General features: G+C 37.5%; 1 protein-coding gene across 2 annotated transcripts; it reads right to left on the bottom strand.

Annotated features, from left to right (window-relative positions):
• On the bottom strand, positions 1–21,271 carry ASPA (aspartoacylase). Of its 2 annotated transcripts, XM_024737286.1 has the most exons (7): positions 21,253–21,271; positions 18,979–19,239; positions 15,657–15,852; positions 14,099–14,192; positions 11,233–11,340; positions 4,507–4,616; positions 1–775 (listed from the first exon to the last, which is right to left on the bottom strand). In XM_024737286.1, the coding sequence occupies exons 2-7, from the start codon at positions 19,212–19,214 to the stop codon at positions 578–580; spliced, it is 942 nt and encodes a 313-aa protein (XP_024593054.1). In that variant the 5' UTR covers positions 19,215–19,239; positions 21,253–21,271; the 3' UTR covers positions 1–577. The 2 variants fall into 2 exon arrangements, with proteins under 2 accessions (XP_024593054.1, XP_024593053.1); XM_024737285.1 differs by lacking the exon at positions 21,253–21,271 and having other exon boundaries at positions 18,979–19,359.
• Positions 21,272–21,540: the final 269 nt, after the last annotated feature.

Below are 21,540 nucleotides of genomic sequence, written 5' to 3'. Positions count from 1 at the left end.
TTCAGAGTTTCTTGATTTATTCATGTCACCTTTACAATCAGCCCTCGTTTCTTATTCACATTTCATCTTCAAAAGAGCATTTAAAAATCTACAGAAAACACAACTACTGCTAAAGTTGATAGACTGGATCCTTAATACTTTATCATTAATTCAAATGTGAAAAAATTTAAAATACCATTAGTTTCTAGCAGCATTTTTATATTACTTGAAAACATACAACATTTAATTATATGCTCAAGTTATTTTTTTGTGTATATAGTATCTATTTCAATGTTAAAATTTAAATTCAAAGGCTGTTTACTAAGAATGTTAAACTATCAAAGTATAAGGTATAAAAAGCTCTTCAGAAATAAGAAATGTGCTTCTTTAAATAAGTTACATACATAAAGTACGATATCTATAGAACGTATTCATTAATGTATTCACCCATTCAAGAAATTTACCTGAATGTCCATTGTGTGCAAGGCACTGGGCTAGGTGCTGTGGAAATGAAAAAGGCACAATTCTGCTCTTCAGGAGCTTACGAACTAGTAGAACTTTTCAACGTACCCTATAACAAGTGAGCTAGAAGTGATTTCTAATGTAAAGAGGAGCGAATACTTTTCGCGTTGAGTGTTAGTTTAGCTGTCTTTGCGAAAGCTTCTTTCTTTTCATAATATGCAGCCTCGTTTACAAACGCTGGGTACACGGTATGGTCTCCGCCCAATGGAATAGTCTTTCCATCAAGAGTTAAAAACACAGGATCCCCAGGGTGCAATGGTTTCCAGTCTTGATCCTCTCAGGAAACAATTAGAATACATAAATTACATTAGATTTTTCACCTACTTTACACATTGTATAATGGAAAAGAATATGAAAAAGAACACATATATGTATAACTGAATCACTTTGCTGTACACCAGAAAGTAACACAACATTGTAAGTCAACTATACTTGAAGAAAAAATAAATTTAAAAAATGTTTATGTCAGGCTCTAGACAACTAAGATGACAGCACTGTCTTATTTTAAGAGAGATAGTGTAGAGGCATGTCAGTTATCCGATAAACAGATTGAGCAGTTAATTTGGGCAGCGGTTTTAAGAGTTCCCCTTTTTATTTTTATAACTGACACGTGTGATTATAATTTGCTTCAATATCAGGTTTGCCTTGAATATTGCCAAAGAGATTTATAATATCAAAAGGCACAACTAAATGAGTGTCTCCTCAGGTGCATATCCTAACTCTTGCTACCTGAAGTTAAATTCTGCTCAGCAAAATTTAGGAAATATCCATTAAGAGCCTTCTGTATATAAGACATTCTACTGTTGGGGATAAAAAATGAGTGACGTTGTGCCTGCATGCTAGGAGGTTCTATACTGGTGGGAACTGGTGGGAGAAGGTGGGGTGTGGGCTGGGAAAACTCTAAGACGACGTGGATATTTCCCATACGTGTCCCCACATTAGGATAACAACTGAATCGTTTGATTTGGACCTGTGAGCCCTCAAACACCAGTGCTGGCACCCCAAAGGAACCCTAGAGCAGTTCTCCTCAAACTCTGCTGTGTTTGCGAATCACATAGGGATCTTGTTGAAGGGCAGACTCTGATTCTATAGGTCTGGGGCGGGGGTCTGAGATTCTGTGTTTCTGACAGTTCCCAGCAGCAGAGCAGCATCACCTGAGAGTTTGTTAGAAAAGCAGAATTTGATTCCCCACCGCAGACCTACTAAGTCAGAATCTTCATGTTAATAAATCCCCAGAGGTTCACAGGTGCAACATTTAAGTTTGAGAAGCGTTGCACCACAGCGATTTTCTGAACCCTGGCTGCATGTTACAATTACCTGGGATGTTTGAAAAATACAGATGAATAAAGGCTGGCCCCATCTCAGATACATCAAATGGGAATCTCAAGAGTGGGGCTCAGGCATCACTATTTTCTAAATTTACATACTGTAAAATCCAACCATTTTGGGGTATGATTCTGAGTTTTGACAAATGTATAGCACAGAGTCGTATAAGCATGTAAGCAAGAAGCATAATTCCATCACACGCCTCCTCCAATTCCCTCATGCTACTCATTTATAATGAGTTTGTATTTTTTTTAAAGCCCCAGGTGATTCTGCAGGACGGGGTGGCTGAGAACTACTGCTCCAGACCAGTGGTTTTCAGTCAGAGATGGGCCCCAGAACGACTGACAGGGTTTCTTCAACACCTCCCCACTGTCTGCTAGCCCCACCTGCAGAGATTCCGATGGGCAGTGCTACCCAAACCTGAGCCACATGAAAATCACCTGGTGAACCTAATTGACTTCTTGTCTCCACCCTGATAAATTAAATCAGAATCCCTGGGCCGGAGAATGAGGAGTTTAAAAAGTTACTAAGGTGATTCTCATGTGGCTGGAGCTTGAGGAGCACTGTGTTAGTGCTTTTGTGACAGGCTCCAAGCATTTGGGGGTGGGAAGAGGGAAACTGGAGAATTCTAGTGAGCACCCCTGATTAAGAACCATCACTTTTAGAATAAAATCTGGACTCATAACCAGGTGCCTGCCTGAGTCTCTGGCTCCAGGGTCTCTGTTCACTCCCTACTCTCTGTTGACACTGGTCTTCTTGCTGTTCCTCAAACACTCCAAGTTTGCTCCAGCCTCAGAGCCTTTGCACTTGTTTTCCACATGGCTGACTTCTCACCTTCCAGGTTCCAGCTTCCATGCCCTCATCTCAGAGATGGCTCTTTCTGATCCCTCCATCTAGTAGGAACCCTTTGTTAACTGCTCCTATATTATTCTATTTATTTCTTTTATAGCACTTATTACAATTTGAAATCATGTGGTTGATGTATTGTTTACTTATTCATGGTCTGTTCTCCCCTTATTAGTATGGAAGCTCTATGAGAGACCCTATCTTGAATCTCAGGGCCCAGAACAAGCTGAGAAGTCCTTCAAATATATTTATTGAAATAATCCATCAGTCAATCCCTCCTGTAGAATACTGAGCCATTCCTTATTGTCTACCAAATCAAAATTATCCTTCCTGACTTTCAAGACCTACAACTAGCCCTGTTTATTAGTGATCCCATTAATCTTACCTCTCTGCCTCCCCAGATGATTTTTGTATTTTTCATGGATGTCCTTGAGGAGTGTAAAACTTACATTTGTAACTATTGATACTATGTATAAAATAGATAACTAATGAGAACCTACTGTACAGCACAGGGAACTCTACTCAGTGCTCTGCGGTGACATAAATGGGAAGGAAATCCAAAAAAGAGGGAATATGTGTATACGTATAGCTGATTCACTTTGCTATACAGTAGAAACTAACACGACATTGTAAAGCAACTATACTCCAATAAAAATTTTTTTAAAAATCCTGTGTTGTAGCCGGTTGTGACATCATCACTTTGGCCTCTGTTTCTTGTATGTGCAATTTTTGTTACCTGTAGTGCTTTCCTCTTTTCTCTCCCCCAATCTTTATCTTTCTGTCCTTTAAAACACTGCCTAAGGCTCCTTCTTCAAGTTTCCACCCGGATCCCACTAAGGCACAAAGCTGGATTTGCTCCACGAGCCCGTATTTTGGGGCAGGCTACTTTATTAAGTTGTAAGTCTGAATAACTATCATTAGGGTCATTAAACAGGAATCTGAACTGGATCAGTGGTTTTCCACCCTAATTACCCACGCCAATAAGATCAGATTATCCCAGAGTGGGGGATTGTTATTTTTTAAAAGGCTCTCTAGGCGATGTGCATCCAGGGATGAATGCACCAGACTAGACAACCCATTGGATCACTTCCACATTTCTGAGGTCTGAGATTGTGCATGGAGATGGATGTTTTAGCTTTTTGGAATCTTTGCTCCTCTCTGCTTTTATCTCTGCCTTTTCCAGTTTTAAACCTCCTATACATTCCTAAGAGCCTTTTCTTCCCCTTCACTATGCCATTATTGATCAAGCCACACAAGGAGCAGAAATAGAGGTTTTGAGGAGTCAGGAAAAGGTGGCAGAAAACATTCCAAAGAAAGAGGTTCTGATCGTTTTGCTCTAACTTATACAGTAGTGATCACAGGGAGGTGGTAGCAATGTGGTCAACTGCAAAGAACATTCCTTCTGGATCTGTCATCAATAACTATGGGAAGGATCTAATTTTTGAGCCTCTGTTTTCTTATATTAAAATAGATATAATAATTCTTACCCATTGCACCTGAACAGGAATTTCACATTCTCTGACCCCCATCCCCACCTCATTATTCTGTTATAGCATCTGGTTATCTTCATTTCAAGATCACAGTTTAGACTTTAGTATATCTAGACTATAAATTCCACAAGAATATAAACCATGTTCACTGATGTACCCCCAGAGCCAGCAAAGGATTTACTCAGTAAATATTCACTGAGTGACGGTCTGAATACCTTAGACTGCAGTGCTTTTGAGAACATCAAATGAGCTAATGCATGTAAAGTGCTTTATGGGCTGTAAAGTTCTACTCAAAGGTAGGGCATCATTATTTTCAACATTTAAAAGAAATAGTGAATGTTACCTGCAGTTTAGGGTGGATAATAGCAGCAATTTCTCCACTTTCATTCCTGGGATAATCAACTTTCTCCATTATTTTATAGACTTCAATAGCACAGGGAGGAAATTCTTTTCCTATGGCAAAAACAGTATGTATAAATAGCAACTAACAGAATCTCCTGAAAAAAGGGAAGTTGATACGTTAAAGAAGGAAGAAGAACAAAAACTGAAGACAGACAGTTACAGGGGGAACACACTATTTTCTTGCTTTTGAACCATTTTATCATGAAGTATAACACTCAGAAAGTACATGAAACATAAATATATAGTTTAATGAACTGTAAAGTGATTAGCCATGGAACCACCACCCAGGACAAGAACATTGCCTGCATACCAGCATCCCCTGCATGTCTCTTTCCCATCATAATCCCATCGCCTTCCCATTTGAGCAGTAACCACTAATTTTGGTAATGACTCACTTGCTTTACTTTATAGCTTCACCACCCATGCATGAATCGCACACAATATAGTTCGGGTTTGCCTACTTCTGAATATTTTACAAATATAATCAATCAATATATGCATCTTGTGTCTGTCTTCTTAAGATCAACTTTTGGGGAAGATTCATCCCTATTGTGGTGTGTAGCGATTGTTCATTTTATTTGCAGTATAGTATTCCACTGTGAGAAAATGCCATAATTTATTTATTCCTTCTATGGTTTATAGGCATCTTGCACGTTTCCAACTTGGGGCTATTAAGAAAAATGCCACAGGCTTGTACGGCTTCAGGCAGAGAGCTGCTCTGCCACCACTAACACTGAGACACTGTACAGGATCTTCTTTCTGGTGCTTGAATGTCCTAACCTAAAGCTGAAAAAGCCACCCTTAGAGGCACATGTCGTTGGCCATAACAGCTCTTGCTCTAGTGTTATCTTATTTCATCATTGCCAGCATTACCCAAATGCTGAGTGTTGGCTCTATGACTAGTGATCTCAGGTCCCAGAGTCCTTTAACTTCCTTGGCCTATGGAGTAAGTGGACAATATATTATAAAGGACTTGTACCCTTTCTATCAACAATAAGAGGTTTAGGTTTCATAATCCTGAACCAATCCAATACACCAAATAGTCCAACACTCGATTTCCTATTTTCTTTGATTTCTTTGTTTCTTCTATTTATTGGATTTGTCTGTGTCTTACTGAGTTTTTCATGGTTACACTGTTCTTGAAAAATGAAACTTCCAGGCTGTCTAATAGGTTAGAGTGACTTAAAAAAAATTCAATTTACTTAAATTAAAAAACCCCTCAGGCAGTTCATCCATTTCTCCCATCCCTACCTGTCTCTGCTTTAAGGCAACCCCCAATTTGTTTTCTGTATCTACGAGCTTGGTTTTAAATTTTTATTTATTCATTTTTAGATTTGACATATAAGAGAGATCATATGGTAATTGTCTTTCTCTGCTTGACTTATTCATTCCGCATAATGTCCTCGAGGTCCATCCATGCTGTCACAAATAGCGAGACTTCATTCTTTTTTATGGCTAAATAATATTCCATTGTATATGGATACCACAATTTCTTCATCCATTCTTCCATTGATGGACACAGGTTGTTTCCATACCTTGGCTATTGTAAATGGTGCTGCAATGAACACAGAGGTGCCTATAGCTTTTTGAATTAGTGTTTTCATTTTCTTTGGATAAATACCCTGAAGTGGAATTGCTAGATCATATGGTAGTCCTATTTTTAATTTTTTGCAGAACCTCTATGCTGTTTTCCATAGTGGCTGCACCAACTTAGACTCCCACCAACAGTGCACAAGTGTTCCCTTTTCTCTACGTCTTCAACAAAACTTGTTATTTCTTATTTTTTTGATAACAGCCATTCTAAAAGGTGTGAGGGGATACCTCATTATCGTTTTGATTTTAATTTCCCTGAGGATTAATGATGTAAAGCATTTTTTCATGTATCTGTCAGCCATCTGTATGTCTTCTTTGGAAAAATGTCTATTCAGATCTTCTGCCCATTTTTAAATCACACTTTTTTTTTTTTTTTTTTTTTTTGCTGTGAGCTGTATGAGTTCTTCACATATTTTGGATCGTACTTCCTTAACAGATATATGATTTGCAAATATTTTCTCCCATTCAGTAGATTGTATTTTCATTTTGTTGATGGGTTTGCTGTGCAGAAGCTTTTTAATTTGACAGAGTCCCACTTGTTTATTTTTGCCTTTGTTGCTTCTGCTTTTGGTGTCAGATTCAAAAAATCACCAAGACCTATTTCAAGGAGCTCACTGCCTATGTTTTCTTCTATAAGTTTTATAGTTTCAATTCTTATGTTCAAGTCTTTAATCCATTTTAAGTTAATTTTTGTGTATGGTGGTTAAGATGGTGGTTGAGTTTCATTCTTTTGCATGTGGCTGTCCAATTTTCCCAACACCATTTATTGAAGAGACTGTCCTTTCCCCATTGTATATTCTTTGCTCCTTTCTTGTAAATTAAATGACATATATACATGGTGTTATTTCTGGGCCCTCTATTCCGTTTCATTGATCTGTGTGTCTGCTTTTATGCCAATATTATATGGTTTAATTACTACAGCTTTGTAATATGGTGTGAAGTTAGGGAATGTGATGCCTCCAGCTTTGTTCCTCTTTCTAAAGATTGCTTTGGCTATTCGGGGTCTTATATGGTTCCATAAAATTTTAGTTAAGGATGTTCACAAACGACACTAAACCAAAAGATGTTCTCAAATTATGCCTACCGACACTGTCCACAAGTACACCGAGGTAGGATAGAGGTAGAAAACGGAACTTAAAAAGCCAGTGTGGGAGAGAAAGAGGCTAGGACTGGGAGTCATGATACCTAGGCTCTAGTCTCCTAGCTGTGTAAACTTGAGCAAGACACTGAACTTCTCGAAGCTCACTTTCTTTACCTCTCAAATAAAGGTTTCACATTAGTTTACCTTGGAGGACTCTTCCAGCTCTGACACTCTGTGATTGCATAACTTCAGGAGGACGTTCAACTGGTTAGATGACTTCCCCACTGTGCTCCTTCTCTTAACTAAATATGTTAAACATTTGGGTAGCTCCTGAGCAGTGAGATATTGGGATGCAGGCAGTCTGCCAATAGTGGAGTCCAACTTACAAAGACGCAGCATTAAACAACCCAATGCCCAGAAACTTGGAAAAGGAGTAGTTTACATTTATACCAGGCAAACTCTTAATAAACAGGATGAACTTTCATCCAACGTAGAGCCCATAGTGTGCTATGGTTGCAATCCAAAGAAAAATCTTCCTTTCCCCTTGGCGCGGAAAGTGCAGCCAGGGTTGGAATGCAGATACCCCGTGATTACTTCTGTATCAGTTAGCTTTTGCTGCAGAACGCACTATACCAGAGCTTAGTGGCATAAAACAGCAACCTTCTAATTTAGCTCATGACTCTGTGAGTTGGTTGGCCCGTTCCTCTGGTCTAGGCTGGACTGGCTGACTTCTAATTGGCTTGCTCATGCATTTGTGGGGAGATGGCAGGTCAGCAGGAGGCTGGATGATCTAAGACAGCTTTACTCTCATATCTGGCATTTGACAGGCTGTCAGCCGGAGCTGCAGGACTATTAGCAGGGGTGTCTCAGTTCTCAGCCTCACAGTCTCTCATTATCCAGCAGGCTAGGGTGGACTGATTCACATAATGACAGTGCAAGGTTCCCAAGGTCAGCAAGAGAGCAAGCCCTGATGTTCAAGTTCTTTTCAAATCTCTTCTGTGGCACAAAACACGTCACATGGCCAAGCCAGATTCAGGTGGTAGGAAAACAGACTCCATCTCTTGATAGGACATGGAAGCAGGGAAGGGAAGAATTTGTGGCCATTTTTAGAATTTACCACATCTTCCAAGTTGAAGATGGAAACATCAGATATCATACCTTTAAACCAGAAGGTCCATTGGGAGGAAAGGAGAAAGTGGTAGAACACAAAGGAGCATGTTTTTGCTACTTAGAATCTCAGAGCTAGAAGGAGTCTCAAATGCCTAAGTTTCATCGATGCTTGAATATTCTCTGTATCTTTCTGACCAAGTGGTCATTTGCTCCTGCTTTTAAACAACCTCACAAAGTATGGTCTGTTCCATTGTTGGTCAGCTTCGTTAGTTAGAAATTTCTTTCTTATTTTTTCTTTTTAATATTTATTTATTTGGCTGCGCCAGGTCTTAGCTGCAGCACGCGGGAATTTTTTTTTTTTAGTTGAGGCATGCAGGACCTAGTTCCCTGACCAGGGATCGAACCTGGGCCCCCTGCATTGGGAGCGTGAGTCTTAACCGCAGGACCTCCAGGTAAGTCCCAGAAATTTCTGTCTTTAGGTAACACTATCCCACCGATTCTATTCTGGCCTCTGAGTCACAGAAAACATGTCTAATTCCTTTCCAATATAACACTTCTGAAACTCTGAAATAAAATTGGCCTTAAGACTTCTTTTTGCCGGTCTAAGTATCTTTGATTCTATCAGTCTCCACTCATATTGTCACATACACGAGGATACATGTGAAGGTACTTTGTAAACTGAAGTTCTATGTGTGTCTTTGGGATCATTCCTATTATGGTTTTCAAACTCTTCAACATGCTCAACTAACTCCTTGGCTAACCTTTACTTTATAGATGTTTCTCCTGAAATATGGACTTGGAATTTATTCAGAGGTCTCCAAATGTTGTTTAGCCAAGCAGAAAAGAGACTATCACCTCCTTCATTCTGGGATTTTTTAACATGAAAGTAAAATTTTGTTCCTGATGTATTTAACCTTAAACATTTGGTCTAGATTATTGTTAAATATTGTCAGAACTTTTTGGATACACCTTTTGAACCCAGATATTTTCCTGATAGCTTCCTGTCACTTACCACTTAGATAAGCATGTCACTTATGTCCTTATCCAAGTACTACTAATAATTTTGAGTAGCACAGAGCCAAAAATGGAGCTCTTCTATACACTTCTAGAGACTTCTTTTCAGACGGTTATGATCCTTTTGCCAGCATTGTTTGGATAATGGTGCTCTTTCCATGTTAGTTAAAAATCCATCAAACTGGAGAGTCTAAATTAATAATGGTTTTAAAATGTTGAATTGCAGAATCCTTTGGTTAAATGAAATGTTACCAGGATAAAACAGATAGAACTGCTCTGATTGAAGCAGAGGTGGGCTGGCTCTCCCGGAGCTACTAGGACAGCTACTAAATCCCTACCCGGTAGCAGGAATCTATGGATTGCGATTTGAAAACCATGTGTTTTTTCAGTCAGGTTTGTGGCCTTCTACCTGGGTGCATTGTTTCTTAACATCATAGTCTCACACTCACTATTTGAATGGTTTCTTGTGAATAAGTGATGACCTTCCCAACACCAGGTCCCCTAGACCGTATAGAACCTGTCCTCAGGCAAAGGCGGTAGAATGCTGATTTTCAGTCTTTGTGACTTGGGAGTCAAAGGATTCCCAAGCACGGAAGAAATTCCTGTGATCACAGTAGGACGCACAAACAGGTTAAGGGATTATACTCCCCACAGGCACTGAACTATTCACCAGCTCTGTCCCTGTAATGGCCCATTCCTCAACAAATAATGTCAGTTCTGCCTGTATGAATAATTATTTACGTCAGATGCCTCTTTGATTTTACTTTTATTATAATTCTTAAAAATTTAAAGTTATTTTTAAAATAATTAATAGATTTCATTATTTTTTCTGCTGCAGTTTTAGGTTTACCGAATGAATGAGCAGATAGTACATAGAGAGCCATGTACCCATCTCACCACCAGCCCCATCTAACTGTTTTGTAATTGCACAGATAATACATGAGTACATCATTCTTCCTGAGCACAATTAAAACAAAATTAACCTGGTTTTCCCCTCCTCTCCCCAGTAATTGCTGTTATCAGTTTGATATGTTTTCTTCTAGAACTGTTCCTATGTACTAACATATATATTTATGTATATTCCAGCAAGTGTTTATTATTATTATTTTGAAGCAAATTGGTATATTGTATGTTTTGGTCTGCAACTTGCTTTCTTTCAATTAACAATGTAGTTTGAAGATCTTTCCATGCTATTTTATTTAACTAACCAACTGATGGATATTCAGGCCATTTCCATTGTTTTGCTTTACATACAATGCTGCAGTGGCCACCCTTGTATGTGGCATGTAGGTGTGCATGTGTTTCTGTTTCTTTGAGATGTGGAACTGCTGGGTCATAGGATCTGTACATATTAGAAAGTGGTTACTGTAAAATTATCCTCTAAGTGTCTTTACCAATTTATACCAGCGGGAAGGAGAATGTCTCCTTTTCCTACACCCTTACCAACACTTTATATTATCAGATTTTAATATTTTCCCAATCTAATGGGAGAAAATGGTTTTGCATTTTAATTTGCACTTTTTGATTACTAGTGATAGTGGACATCTTTTCATCTGTTCATTGGACATTTGTATTTCTTTGCTTTTAAAAATGGAGATTAATAGGAAAATGAGGATTTCATTTGGGGAGCTTTATTTGGTAGCTGCTTTTCTTGAATGTGTCTACACTGGTCTTTGACGAATGGCTGAAGTGATTAAATTTTTTAAAAAGCAACTAGTGTCACAAACATGGCAAATTTAACCTAGGTTCCATTGCTATTTCAATGTTTAGTGGTTAAGTCATTATGTGTACTCCATCTCATCTTCCTTTTCTGATTTATTTACACACACAAGCTCACAATTAAAGAAACAATTTCTGCCTACTACTTACCTTCATTGAAATTATGTATAAAATCAAGAGCATGTTTAATCATTTTTCTCATTTGATCCAGAATATCAGCTCTCAGAACCCCTTGAGGCTGGGGACCAACTTCTATACCTAAGTACAGAAGGGGAGATAGTCACACTCATATAAGTATTAGAATATAAGATCGAGCATTCTCGGGCTTCCCTGGTGGCGCAGTGGTTGAGAGTCCGCCTGCCGATGCAGCGGACACGGGTTCGTGCCTCGGTACGGGAGGATCCCACGTGCCGCGGAGTGGCTGGGCCCGTGAGCCATGGCCGCTGAGCCTGCGCGTCCGGAGCCTGTGCTCCGCAACGGGCGAGGCCGCAGCGGTGAGAGGCCTGTGTACCGCAAAAAAAAAAAAAAAAAAAAAAAAGATCGAGCATTTTCATATATCAAGATCTAGAATCCCATCATTAGAAATGATTAAAGAGGTAGACCATGCAGCAGCATGGAAAATATTTGAGACCTAATGTTAGGCAAAAAATAAAGCAGAACATTTACATGTACAAGTTATATGCATAGTAAATAAAGACTGGGAGAGAACATGGAAAAAAATCAAAGAGTTGTGTTATAGTGGCAAGGTTTTGAGGTCTTTTTTCTTTAAATTTCCTTCAATATTGTCAAAATATTAAAAAGTAATAATATAGTAAATGGAGTAGACAAATTTATACTGACAAAATAATAAGTGGCCACAAAGAGAAACTGTCACGGACCTAACATTTAGCTTGTAGGAGAAAACACATCTATACTATTTAGCAATAGAAATCTAGACTAAATGAGCCATGGATTTAAGTCAAATGACAATCTATGTGACCCTAGAGCAACATTCTTGCCCTTAATATAACAACCCATCCCAACATGACAGTGCAATGGTTTTAATTTTCTGTAGAAACAATTTGTATTCATTTCTTCTCACCTCAGTAAAATTCTGCCTGTACTATCAGGTCTACTTCCTGTGGCTGTCAAGCATCCATCCGTAAACCTACAAAATACTCTTTCTCTAAACCACTTATCTAGTCCCTTCCCTCCTGTCCAAGTCTCCCACACTGTTATCACTCCAATCATCATCTTAACCATTTATAAAACCATTTACCAAGTATAGCATCATCCACTCTCTTCCACCGATTCATATATAGTCTTTTCCACCTATTCTATTTTCATCCACTTCTATTATTTCTCAATTCACAAAACCTTACTGTATTCTCTTTTATCCTCATTTTCATTTTTGTGCTTAGCTTTCCTGGATATACTTAAGTATATGATATAAGTGCGGTTAAGGTATGCATCAGTACATAAATGATTTGTACAAATGTGTGAAAATGTGTTCGTGGATATGTCTTGTATGCATACTGTAGAAGACATTGTTGGTTGCCTACCCAAAATTCATTCTGTCTTACTCCTTGCTGACAGAGTCCTGATTTTGGTTGGGGTATCCAACTCAGGAGTAAATGTAGAATAGTTTTAGTCAATCGTAGTAATCTCATTAATCCTAGTAATTAATTTAAGAATGGATATGTGACCCAGTTCTGAACAGCTGGCCATAATGGAAGGCCTGCAGGGGAGTTCCTGGGAGTCTCCTTTCTTCCACTAGATATTGTCATGTTGGCATATGATGCTTGAAATTACAATGAACATCTTGTGGCACCTAAAATCATAGGAGTATTATAAAACATTGAGTTGGAGAGTGTGTCTCCCTGTGTTTTTCCCCCCAATGACTGGATGATATAAAAAGATTCCAAATAAAATAGTAAAGTTGAAAGGAGAACATATAATATTTCTATTACTTATGATGATCTTAATACTCCCCCATATTGAAACCTTTGAAAGATTTGGCTCTCTTTTTACGAGCCAAACATATCAGTAGATATTTGCTCTACCTAAGAGCAGCATTGCCCCATAAATGTCATAGACCAAGATTGCTCTCTCAAGACTTGGAAATCCTATGCTTTATATGGTGTCACAGAGAGAAAGGAACTTTATCCATTATTGTCAAGCATTTGGTTTGTTTCAAATAATTACCTATACTTGGCTATTTAGCTTGCCTCAACTGATCCCTTGAATATGCACCAAAATTATCAATAATTGAATAAACAAGATAACCTTAAATTTGCTTCTATTGTTTGACAACTTGTTTTTAAATTAAATTTCTCTTATTTAAACCACCTGAGATCTGACAAAAAAGATTTTAAGTTGTGACAGCAATTTTAATGATTATAGTGTGGTCTGCAAACAATTACGCTAATAGGTCACTCAGGAAAGAGAATGGGATATAGAAGAAGAGACTGTCTGTCTGGGAGGGTGTATGAGAGTGCAAACCTGCATGTTGGAAGTTACCAGAAGGTAAAGATGAATTCACAGCCCAGTGACTGACGGGGCAAACAAGTGAATGGATAACAAACACACGTTACCAGAGACTCTACTGCAAAGCAGGTGCTGAGAGGGATGTTGGGAGAGAATTTTCCATGGGTCTTTTGTACTTCTGCCCATCTTGCCAGCAAGATAGTGACTGCCTTGGCTCCAGATTATATTTTTAAAGAATGTTTGTATAGTAAATAGTCTTGGAAGATAGGGATGGTGTCTTTCTTAAGCAAAAGGCAGGCTGCTTACTGTCCATTATAAAAGATTCAAATTCCCTCAGCTCAGTGTTTTTTCCTGGAATGTAGAAAGCTGCTCAATGAAATAGAGGAAATCTGCTATAGTTAGAGACTGCCTGTGATATTTTGCTTATTACTTGACAATTATAAGCCATAATTATAAGCAAAGTAGCTATAAATAGTCTTTAACTTAATTTTCTCAGAGTTTCATCTCAGACATATTTTGTTTAGTTGTGACAGTGGGAAATATGACTTACCAACAGGATACTTGGCTATAGAACGAGTGGTTGCATATCTGAGGGAAGGATGCTCAATAAGGTAAACATAGCAGGGTAATGGAGCCAAAGAAGTCTGAAAAGAATTTAAAAGATTTTTCTTATTATGTAAAGACCATATGCCTTGTTCTCTTTGCTATTACAGAGTCAATAATGTCTTCAATATGTTTCACTTCATCAACTAAGATTAGTAAGACAGCTTTATGAAACACACTCTAAAATCCGATGGTATTATTAAAGCTTTGAAAGCACATAAATGAATTACATATAAAATTGGATAATACATAGCTTTTTGGATAAAATGTACATTAAACAATTCCCCAGAACCATAAACAAAGAATATGAATAAATTCTTTTTCTGAATGGATTTGGTTATTTTTGTTTTCACCACTGGTTACACTTACTATTTAGCTTAGTATAGGTCTCTTAAAGAATTCTTTTTCTACCCCTATGGGCCAGGTCCCTACAGATGTCAGCTAACTCCCCCTACCTCCACTTATCTGAATGAGAATTCAAGACGGCCCTCTCAGTTGTGATAACACACTGCTTCTGTGCCTGGCAAGCTCAGTATTCAGCTCTCCCTTCAATCAGCAGCAAAGAATAGCTGCATTAGAATCTCTTACCAGAACTACTATTTAGTCAAGGCCAAAAAATTCAAGGAAACAAAACTAATAATCTTTACTCTCTGCCAGGCATTCAGCTAAGTGCATTAAATATTTTATCTCATTTAAGGCTTATAACAGCCATATGGGGTAAGTATTGTTATTATGTCAATTTTATAAAATGAAGAAAGCAAGGTTTGGGGAGTTGAATATCTTGTTCAAAGTTAGTGAGAGAAAGCCAGGATTTGAACCCAGGCACTGGCTATATGGGTCACACTCTTTCCATTAAATCATACTAGCTCATACCAGCTCTCCGGAAGGAAGTCTATCCTTTATATAAAAATAATCATACAGTTTATTATTTGTGTTTTTGTTTGCTTGTTATTCTCTAGCAGTTTTTCTCTAGGTATAGCAATGGATTGCCGATTTTTTCATCTTGTAGATTTTTGAGCCTTAAAATGATTAGCTATATGAAGTACTGAAAGATCAGGTGTATGTTAGGGTATCTGAATCAAATGGAGACAAGGGCAGGACTAAAGAGAGCCAATCTTTTTACCATTGGTCTTTAGTCAACATTAAATGACTATATTTTGAGCTTTCTAAAATGGTAAGTGAGCCACTTCAACCATACCATTTAAAATTTTGGTATTAATTTTACCACATAGCCTATGATTTGGTGGCTGTCTTGATAAAGGATTTAAAATTTTATAGACACAATGGTCCATATGTTTTATTATTTTATTCATTGCATTTATTGTTTTACTCATTTCTTCTCCTCTTCTCCCGCCTGTCACTACTACCTCTATTCTGGTGCTCCTCCCAGCCCCCCATTTCCCTTGGACCCTCCCTCCTGACACTTTTCTGCTTGTTTCACATCTATACGTGACTTAAAATTATGGATCCTATGCTAACTTGTACATTAATAACATTGACATTACCTTAATATAATGAAACATCTGAATTAAAAAGTCATTCCTGGAATCTTCAAGAATAAGAGTGCACCCCATGTTAGAAGTAGTGTTGTGAAGGTCAAAAATAATGTCATACGAATCTTCACTATCTTTTGGACCAAATAAACGATTTATTTCTTGAGCCCTTCTCACTTCATACGGCAAATCCTCTGACATTTTTTTGCTGTTATTAGCAGAGAGAAAAAGATTAACAACATCCACGGCTAAGGTAACATAAATATACAATAAGAACACAGTATATAAGAAACCAGTTGCCAAACCTTTAATATGAAAAATCTGTAAAGGAATTGGAAATTTATTTGAAAACTTTATAATTGAAAATTTACATTTTTCCCTTCTATTTGATTCCATGTAATGTTGCATTGACATGCTTGCAAATAATAGTTCATTTATGTGGCTGGTCACAAGAAGGACATTTCAGTTTATCATTTGACTTCAACCCTGAACAAAATTCTTCCATTAATTTAATCAACAGTCTCTTAGTAGTTAAGTGCACTAGGCTATAATGGAACTAGACCATCAAATGCACCTATTTTTCTTTTTTTTTTGCACTACAGCTAGTTCTAGTGCACAAAAATAGTCAAAGTTAGGTGCTCACATCATCTAATTAGGGATTCTTAAGTGATGTCCAGGAACCACTAGTGGTTCAGGGTCAAGCTTTACAGAGAAGAGTCTGTAGACCCTGCAAAAATACAAAAATTTGCAGGTATATGCATACATGCATTTTCTGGGATGACGGTTGATAGTTTTTATTGAATTCTCAAATGAGTCTCTACCTGCCCCACCCCCAGTGGTTAGGATACATTTTTTTCTTAATGTACATGATAATTTAAATTTATTTTTCCTCATTAAAGCATTCAACCACATTTCTCTCTAATTCCATTTATTTCCATTCTCTGACTGTTTTTGTTAGTATCTTCAAAGGACCTACAGTTTGCGCCTGGGTAATTCTTGCCTGGAAATCAGTCAAGAAAGTGGAGCAGCCATTTTTCAACTATGGGACAAAAGCTGCACAGCAAGGCCGGTGCAGTGGGAAGATAGGAGGAGTCTGCGGCACTGATGATATCATTGAGCCACTGTACCAGCCCTGGACTGCCTACCTCTGGACTTATTACTTGTGAAAAAGAAACCCTTATTTGTTTAAGCCACTGTTTTCAGATTTCTATTATATGCAACCAGACATAGTTCCTAAAGGATACATATGCACTTTAAAAGTTAATTCATGCAACAACTTCATGAATTCTCCCCCTCCCCCAACTGATTTGCTTCTCATTCTCCCGCATGTGAGTAAATCACACCACAGCCACCCAGTTGCTCATGGTCAAGGCTTGAAGTCTTGAAAGATAATAGACACTTTGAGCTCTTGTGCCTGGAATCCAGGTCCCACGGGAAGAGTCCCAAAGGATAAAGCTGAAAGAATAGGCAGGAACGATATCCTAAAGGGAATGACATCTATATACTAAATTACTTAACTCTATTCTGGATAGGAGAGTTTTGAAGAATTTTTAGCAGGGGAAAGACATGACAAGATTTGCATGTTAGAATGATCCCTATGGCTAGTGCCATACAGACAATACATGGTAGGGAGGATTGGAGTAAGGCTGGATGCAGGAAGATTCTTTAGGACGCTACTCTAACTACCTATAGAACAAGTAAACTAAGGCAGTAAAAATGGTGAGGAAGACTGGATTTGCAAAATACCTACAACTATTCAATATTTGAATAATTGGGAGACTCCGTAACCCACTAGACGTAGGGGATGAAGAATGGGGAAGGTTCTAAGATGATTTCCATAGGTGATTTGGTGGGTAGTCGTGACATCACTGAGATGATGAATAGAGGAAAAGCAGCAAAATTTGGGAGAGGAAAGATGAGAGAAGGTAATTAACTTATCTATTTCATAAGTTTCCATAACTACCCTGAGAGAGAACTGTCTAGCCTCTGATAAGTGTTAAATGCAAGAAGTAGAAAGTGAATTTAATTAAAGAGACTACTCTCATTGAAATGCATGTTATTGAGTGGTCATAATAAGAAAACTCACTCTAGTTCATCTCAGAGTTATTTGGGAAGTTAACATGCCAACTAAAAGTTATTCTTCAAGAAATCCTTACTTGTAATATGAGTTAGTTAATAGCTGTTTTAGGTGAATAGATAAACCTTAATTGTGTTGACATAACCTCAGTCATGAAGATAAAGCATTTTTGAAATTAAAATTTATGTTAGTGAGAACATGGCCTGATACGCAAGCTATGGCTAATGTATAATTGCCCCAGAAGAATTTATTCCATAAGTGAGGCAAATTTGTATGAATGTAGTAACCATCTTTTGATCTGTGATGAGATTAAGTAACTCTTTAAACTCAAATTAGGATTTAATAGAAAATGAGCACATAAAGTGGTGCTCCATTGGTTGTTCCTGTGCATGACTTATATCTTAGCTTGTCGTCTGCCAACCCATTGAAAGTAGAAACCACTTTGCCCATAGTTTTGTACTCCCACAGTACCTGGCACAGTGCCCCATGAACAGTAGGTATTTAATAATATTTTTATGTAAATGAAAGAAAGAAGTGGTAAAAAGCTTAGAAGCCTATATATCTACAGTGGTAGCTATAATGACGTAAAACAAAAGGCAAATTTATGATTGCATACGCTGTATGCAACGTATCAGCAGCAGTAATTTAAGTTCAGAAAATTCAGGTCTGAGTAATCCATTACTGAAGGTAGTACATCTCCTCCTCAGATCACAGAGCAGTCTAGTGTTTCCTGATGATAGACATTTACTCACTCTTTCATTAAACAAGTATTCACTGAAACATTGCACTTTTCTTAACTAGAACTTCCTGCACTACCATAAACATAGTTGCAAAACACATAGTAGTAAATCACCTAGAAGCTAACAAATATGTATCCAAGCATAGTGGCCAAACATTCATTTAATGCAAAAGACTATTAAATCTGCTTCTTAAAAAAAGATACGACTTAAAAATAAAAACCTTTGTTATTTGTTGTCTCAGTCTGTGTAGAATACATTTAAAAACAACATCAGTTAAGAACAGTCTGATGGTTATAAAAGTTTATAAAAGAGCCCATGAATGCCCAGCTTAGAGAACTGAGTAATTCATAATGGCGTATAACAAAAGTGAAAGTGATCTTATTCACAATAGCGACTATATGTACAAACATGAATATCAAACGTATATACACGCGCTCTCACACACACTACTTTTCAGACACATCCACATCCACACACGTGTGCATGCATACACACACAACACAGCATATAGTCTTACCCAAGGTTTTCAGGTCCAAAAACTCGATTCAGGTCACAGTCAATATATCTGGTGCACTCCTTCACTGCTCTTGGGTTGGTAATAAATGGTTTTACTTCCAGACCTGTTCTCTGAATCTCAGTGCCGTTCTCCAGCCAGTGCTTGACTAGGAATACTCCTGTTAGTTCATTCCCATGAGTTCCTCCAAAGATAGCAACCTTTTTAATAGGATCTTCAGCAGCGTGACAGGAAATCATTTTATCAAGTAGTTTTATCTGATTTCTGCAATTCAGAAGAAAGGAGATCAAAGAAAACTTAATTTTGTAAGCAAAGTTTAGAAATTTAAATCTAAATGAGACTTTAACCAAAGTGCAAAGTTAACCATGCGAGAACTTGAGTGGAGTGTATTTTAATTTTCTGTTACAAGTTCTGAGCCCTGTTTATTATAAGAACACTCCCTTATTTAGCCCTGCCCTTTACCATATTTGGATTAAAATATGCAGAGATCAACTAGAGATACAGCTGTTTAACTGCTAACTCCCTCAAATGGTCGGTAGACCTAAATGCAATAATAAATTAACATCTCACACTAATGCAAAACTTCTGTTTTCTCTTCAGCTAGAATGTCATCTAATGGTGCTTTCATGACTATTTGTAGTAGTAAAAATAGATTACACTTTTCTTATCCTCAAAAATATAAAAAATAAAGAAAAGGTCTATAGTATGCCTGTTATTATTCAATATTTATTTTTCCACTTTAAACCATTTCTTCTCTGAAACGAGTTCAGGCCCTTTTTTATCATCTGAGGGCATTTGAATTTCATCTCTATAAACAGCCAATGGCAGATCTTCAGAGACCTCCTCTGGAACCACTATCCTTTCTTTCAGAATGCTTTTTCATGGTCAGAGATGCAAGAACCAAATCAATGGTCACTGGGTCTTAAAAAGCTACTTTGAAACATGCTTTCATTTCTTTCTCATGAAGTTATTAGTAATTCTAAGTCGACTTGCTTAGGGATCTTCCTCACTTTTTGCCCAAATACTAAAGGAAAAATAACTGTTAGTAATTTTCAAGACTTTGTAATGCCTGAAAATGTCTTGGGGCATGCTATATATACAAACCAGATTATATGAGTTTATATGGACAAAGCCTAATTTACTGGCAACAGAGACTCTCCACTGGAATGTGTTACTCAAGAGGGGGTCTTATTAGGGGAAACTATCCAGAATACTGTACTAAGATGATTACATCCCTTTGCAGAAATGACTCTGAGCCAAATCTGATTTGATTTCATGCTCAATCATCCAGAAAGTCAAACATGTTCAAGTACTGAAAACACTATGTGCTAGTAATGGGAGATTGTTTGAAAGGGGTACGACAAGAGTAATTCATTACAACTGCAGAGTAGTTCAGTTTATAATGTTTTTCCTCATACGTTATCTCAGTTTATTCACATATCCACTTTATGAGATAGGATGGGTTAGGTATTGACATCCCCATTGCAGAGGTGGAGAAAAAAGAGGTTAAATAACTTGGTTAAATTTCCCAAGCTTCCAGGAGAAAACTAGGCCTGAGATCTAGGTTTGCTGAATCTAAGTCCAGTGTTTTTCACAGAACAAAAGGGTGTTCCCTGTTATTTTTGGCTTTCCCCAAAGTTCTAATTTTGCTCTTTCCGAGTTCACATGAACAGTCACTACAATGTGCTCAGGAAACAAACAAGCTTACAAACAAACACATGATGGAAATATAAAATGTGAATGCTTCAAAATATTTAATAAACCAATACCTGTGTTCTTCCTTTAAGAGATTATAATGCAGAGATAGAGAAAGCATAATAATAAAATCAAAACGTACACATTAAAATTACTGTTCTAATTTCAGAGAAAGCCCTGCAGCCTTTGATTTTCTGCCCACATCCGTGTACACTGAACACTTCATTGTAGAGATGCAGAAAACAAGCATAAATGTAAACAGATGACAGTCGTATTGTTTAGTTACTTTGGTTTTAAGAGCAGTAACTATGGTGAATTATTAACACTCGATTATGTTTTGTTTCTTTTCTGCCAATTTGTGGTTAGTTCTGTCCTTTGCCCTAGTCTCTCTGGAAATGCTGCTTCAGCTATGTACTTGGAGCTGGCACAAATGACTTGCATTTCGAGGCTTGTTTTATGGAATTTTAACAGAACAGTACTCTGAATCACATCTAACATTCATAAATAAAGTCTCCCTTACATGTCAAAATGAATAACTTTTTTGAGAGTTAATGAATTGTAGTAATTCTGTCCTATACTTACCCTGTTTATTGTGTACAGAGTTTGTCTTCTGCGGAAAGCTTTATTAGAAAAAAAGGAGAGCATTTCCTTAGAACTAGAGCAACAGAGGCTTTTCATACTCTTATACCAAGTTAACTTCCGAAAGATTTTTAACTCCCTGTTTCCCAAAGCGCACCCTACAAAAAATACAAATTCTTATTAGTCTAGTTCTTTCCGAGAATTCAGAGAACTCACAGTATACAAAGTGAGACCCTTTCTAGTTGTCACTATCTCACAATTAGGTTGAATATTTAATGTTTTGAAGGACTT

The sequence above is a fragment of the Neophocaena asiaeorientalis genome, unplaced genomic scaffold (assembly GCF_003031525.2).
Source record: "Neophocaena asiaeorientalis asiaeorientalis breed wild unplaced genomic scaffold, Neophocaena_asiaeorientalis_V1.1 scaffold129, whole genome shotgun sequence".
NCBI lineage: Eukaryota > Metazoa > Chordata > Mammalia > Artiodactyla > Phocoenidae > Neophocaena > Neophocaena asiaeorientalis.
The sequence above is the reverse complement of the archived record's forward strand: the minus strand, read 5'-3'. Positions and strand labels throughout refer to the sequence as shown.

Excerpts from the sequence above, each read along its gene's own strand:
- ASPA (XM_024737286.1), bottom strand. The coding sequence starts at position 19,214 with ATGATTTCCTGTCACGCTGCTGAAGATCCTATTAAAAAGGTTGCTATC. Across the intron at positions 14,193-15,656 it reads AGATGTTTCATTATATTAAG|ACTTCTTTGGCTCCATTACC; the intron begins GTAATGTCAATG and ends AATTCTTTTCAG. Across the intron at positions 776-4,506 it reads TTATCCACCCTAAACTGCAG|GATCAAGACTGGAAACCATT; the intron begins GTAACATTCACT and ends GTTTCCTGAGAG.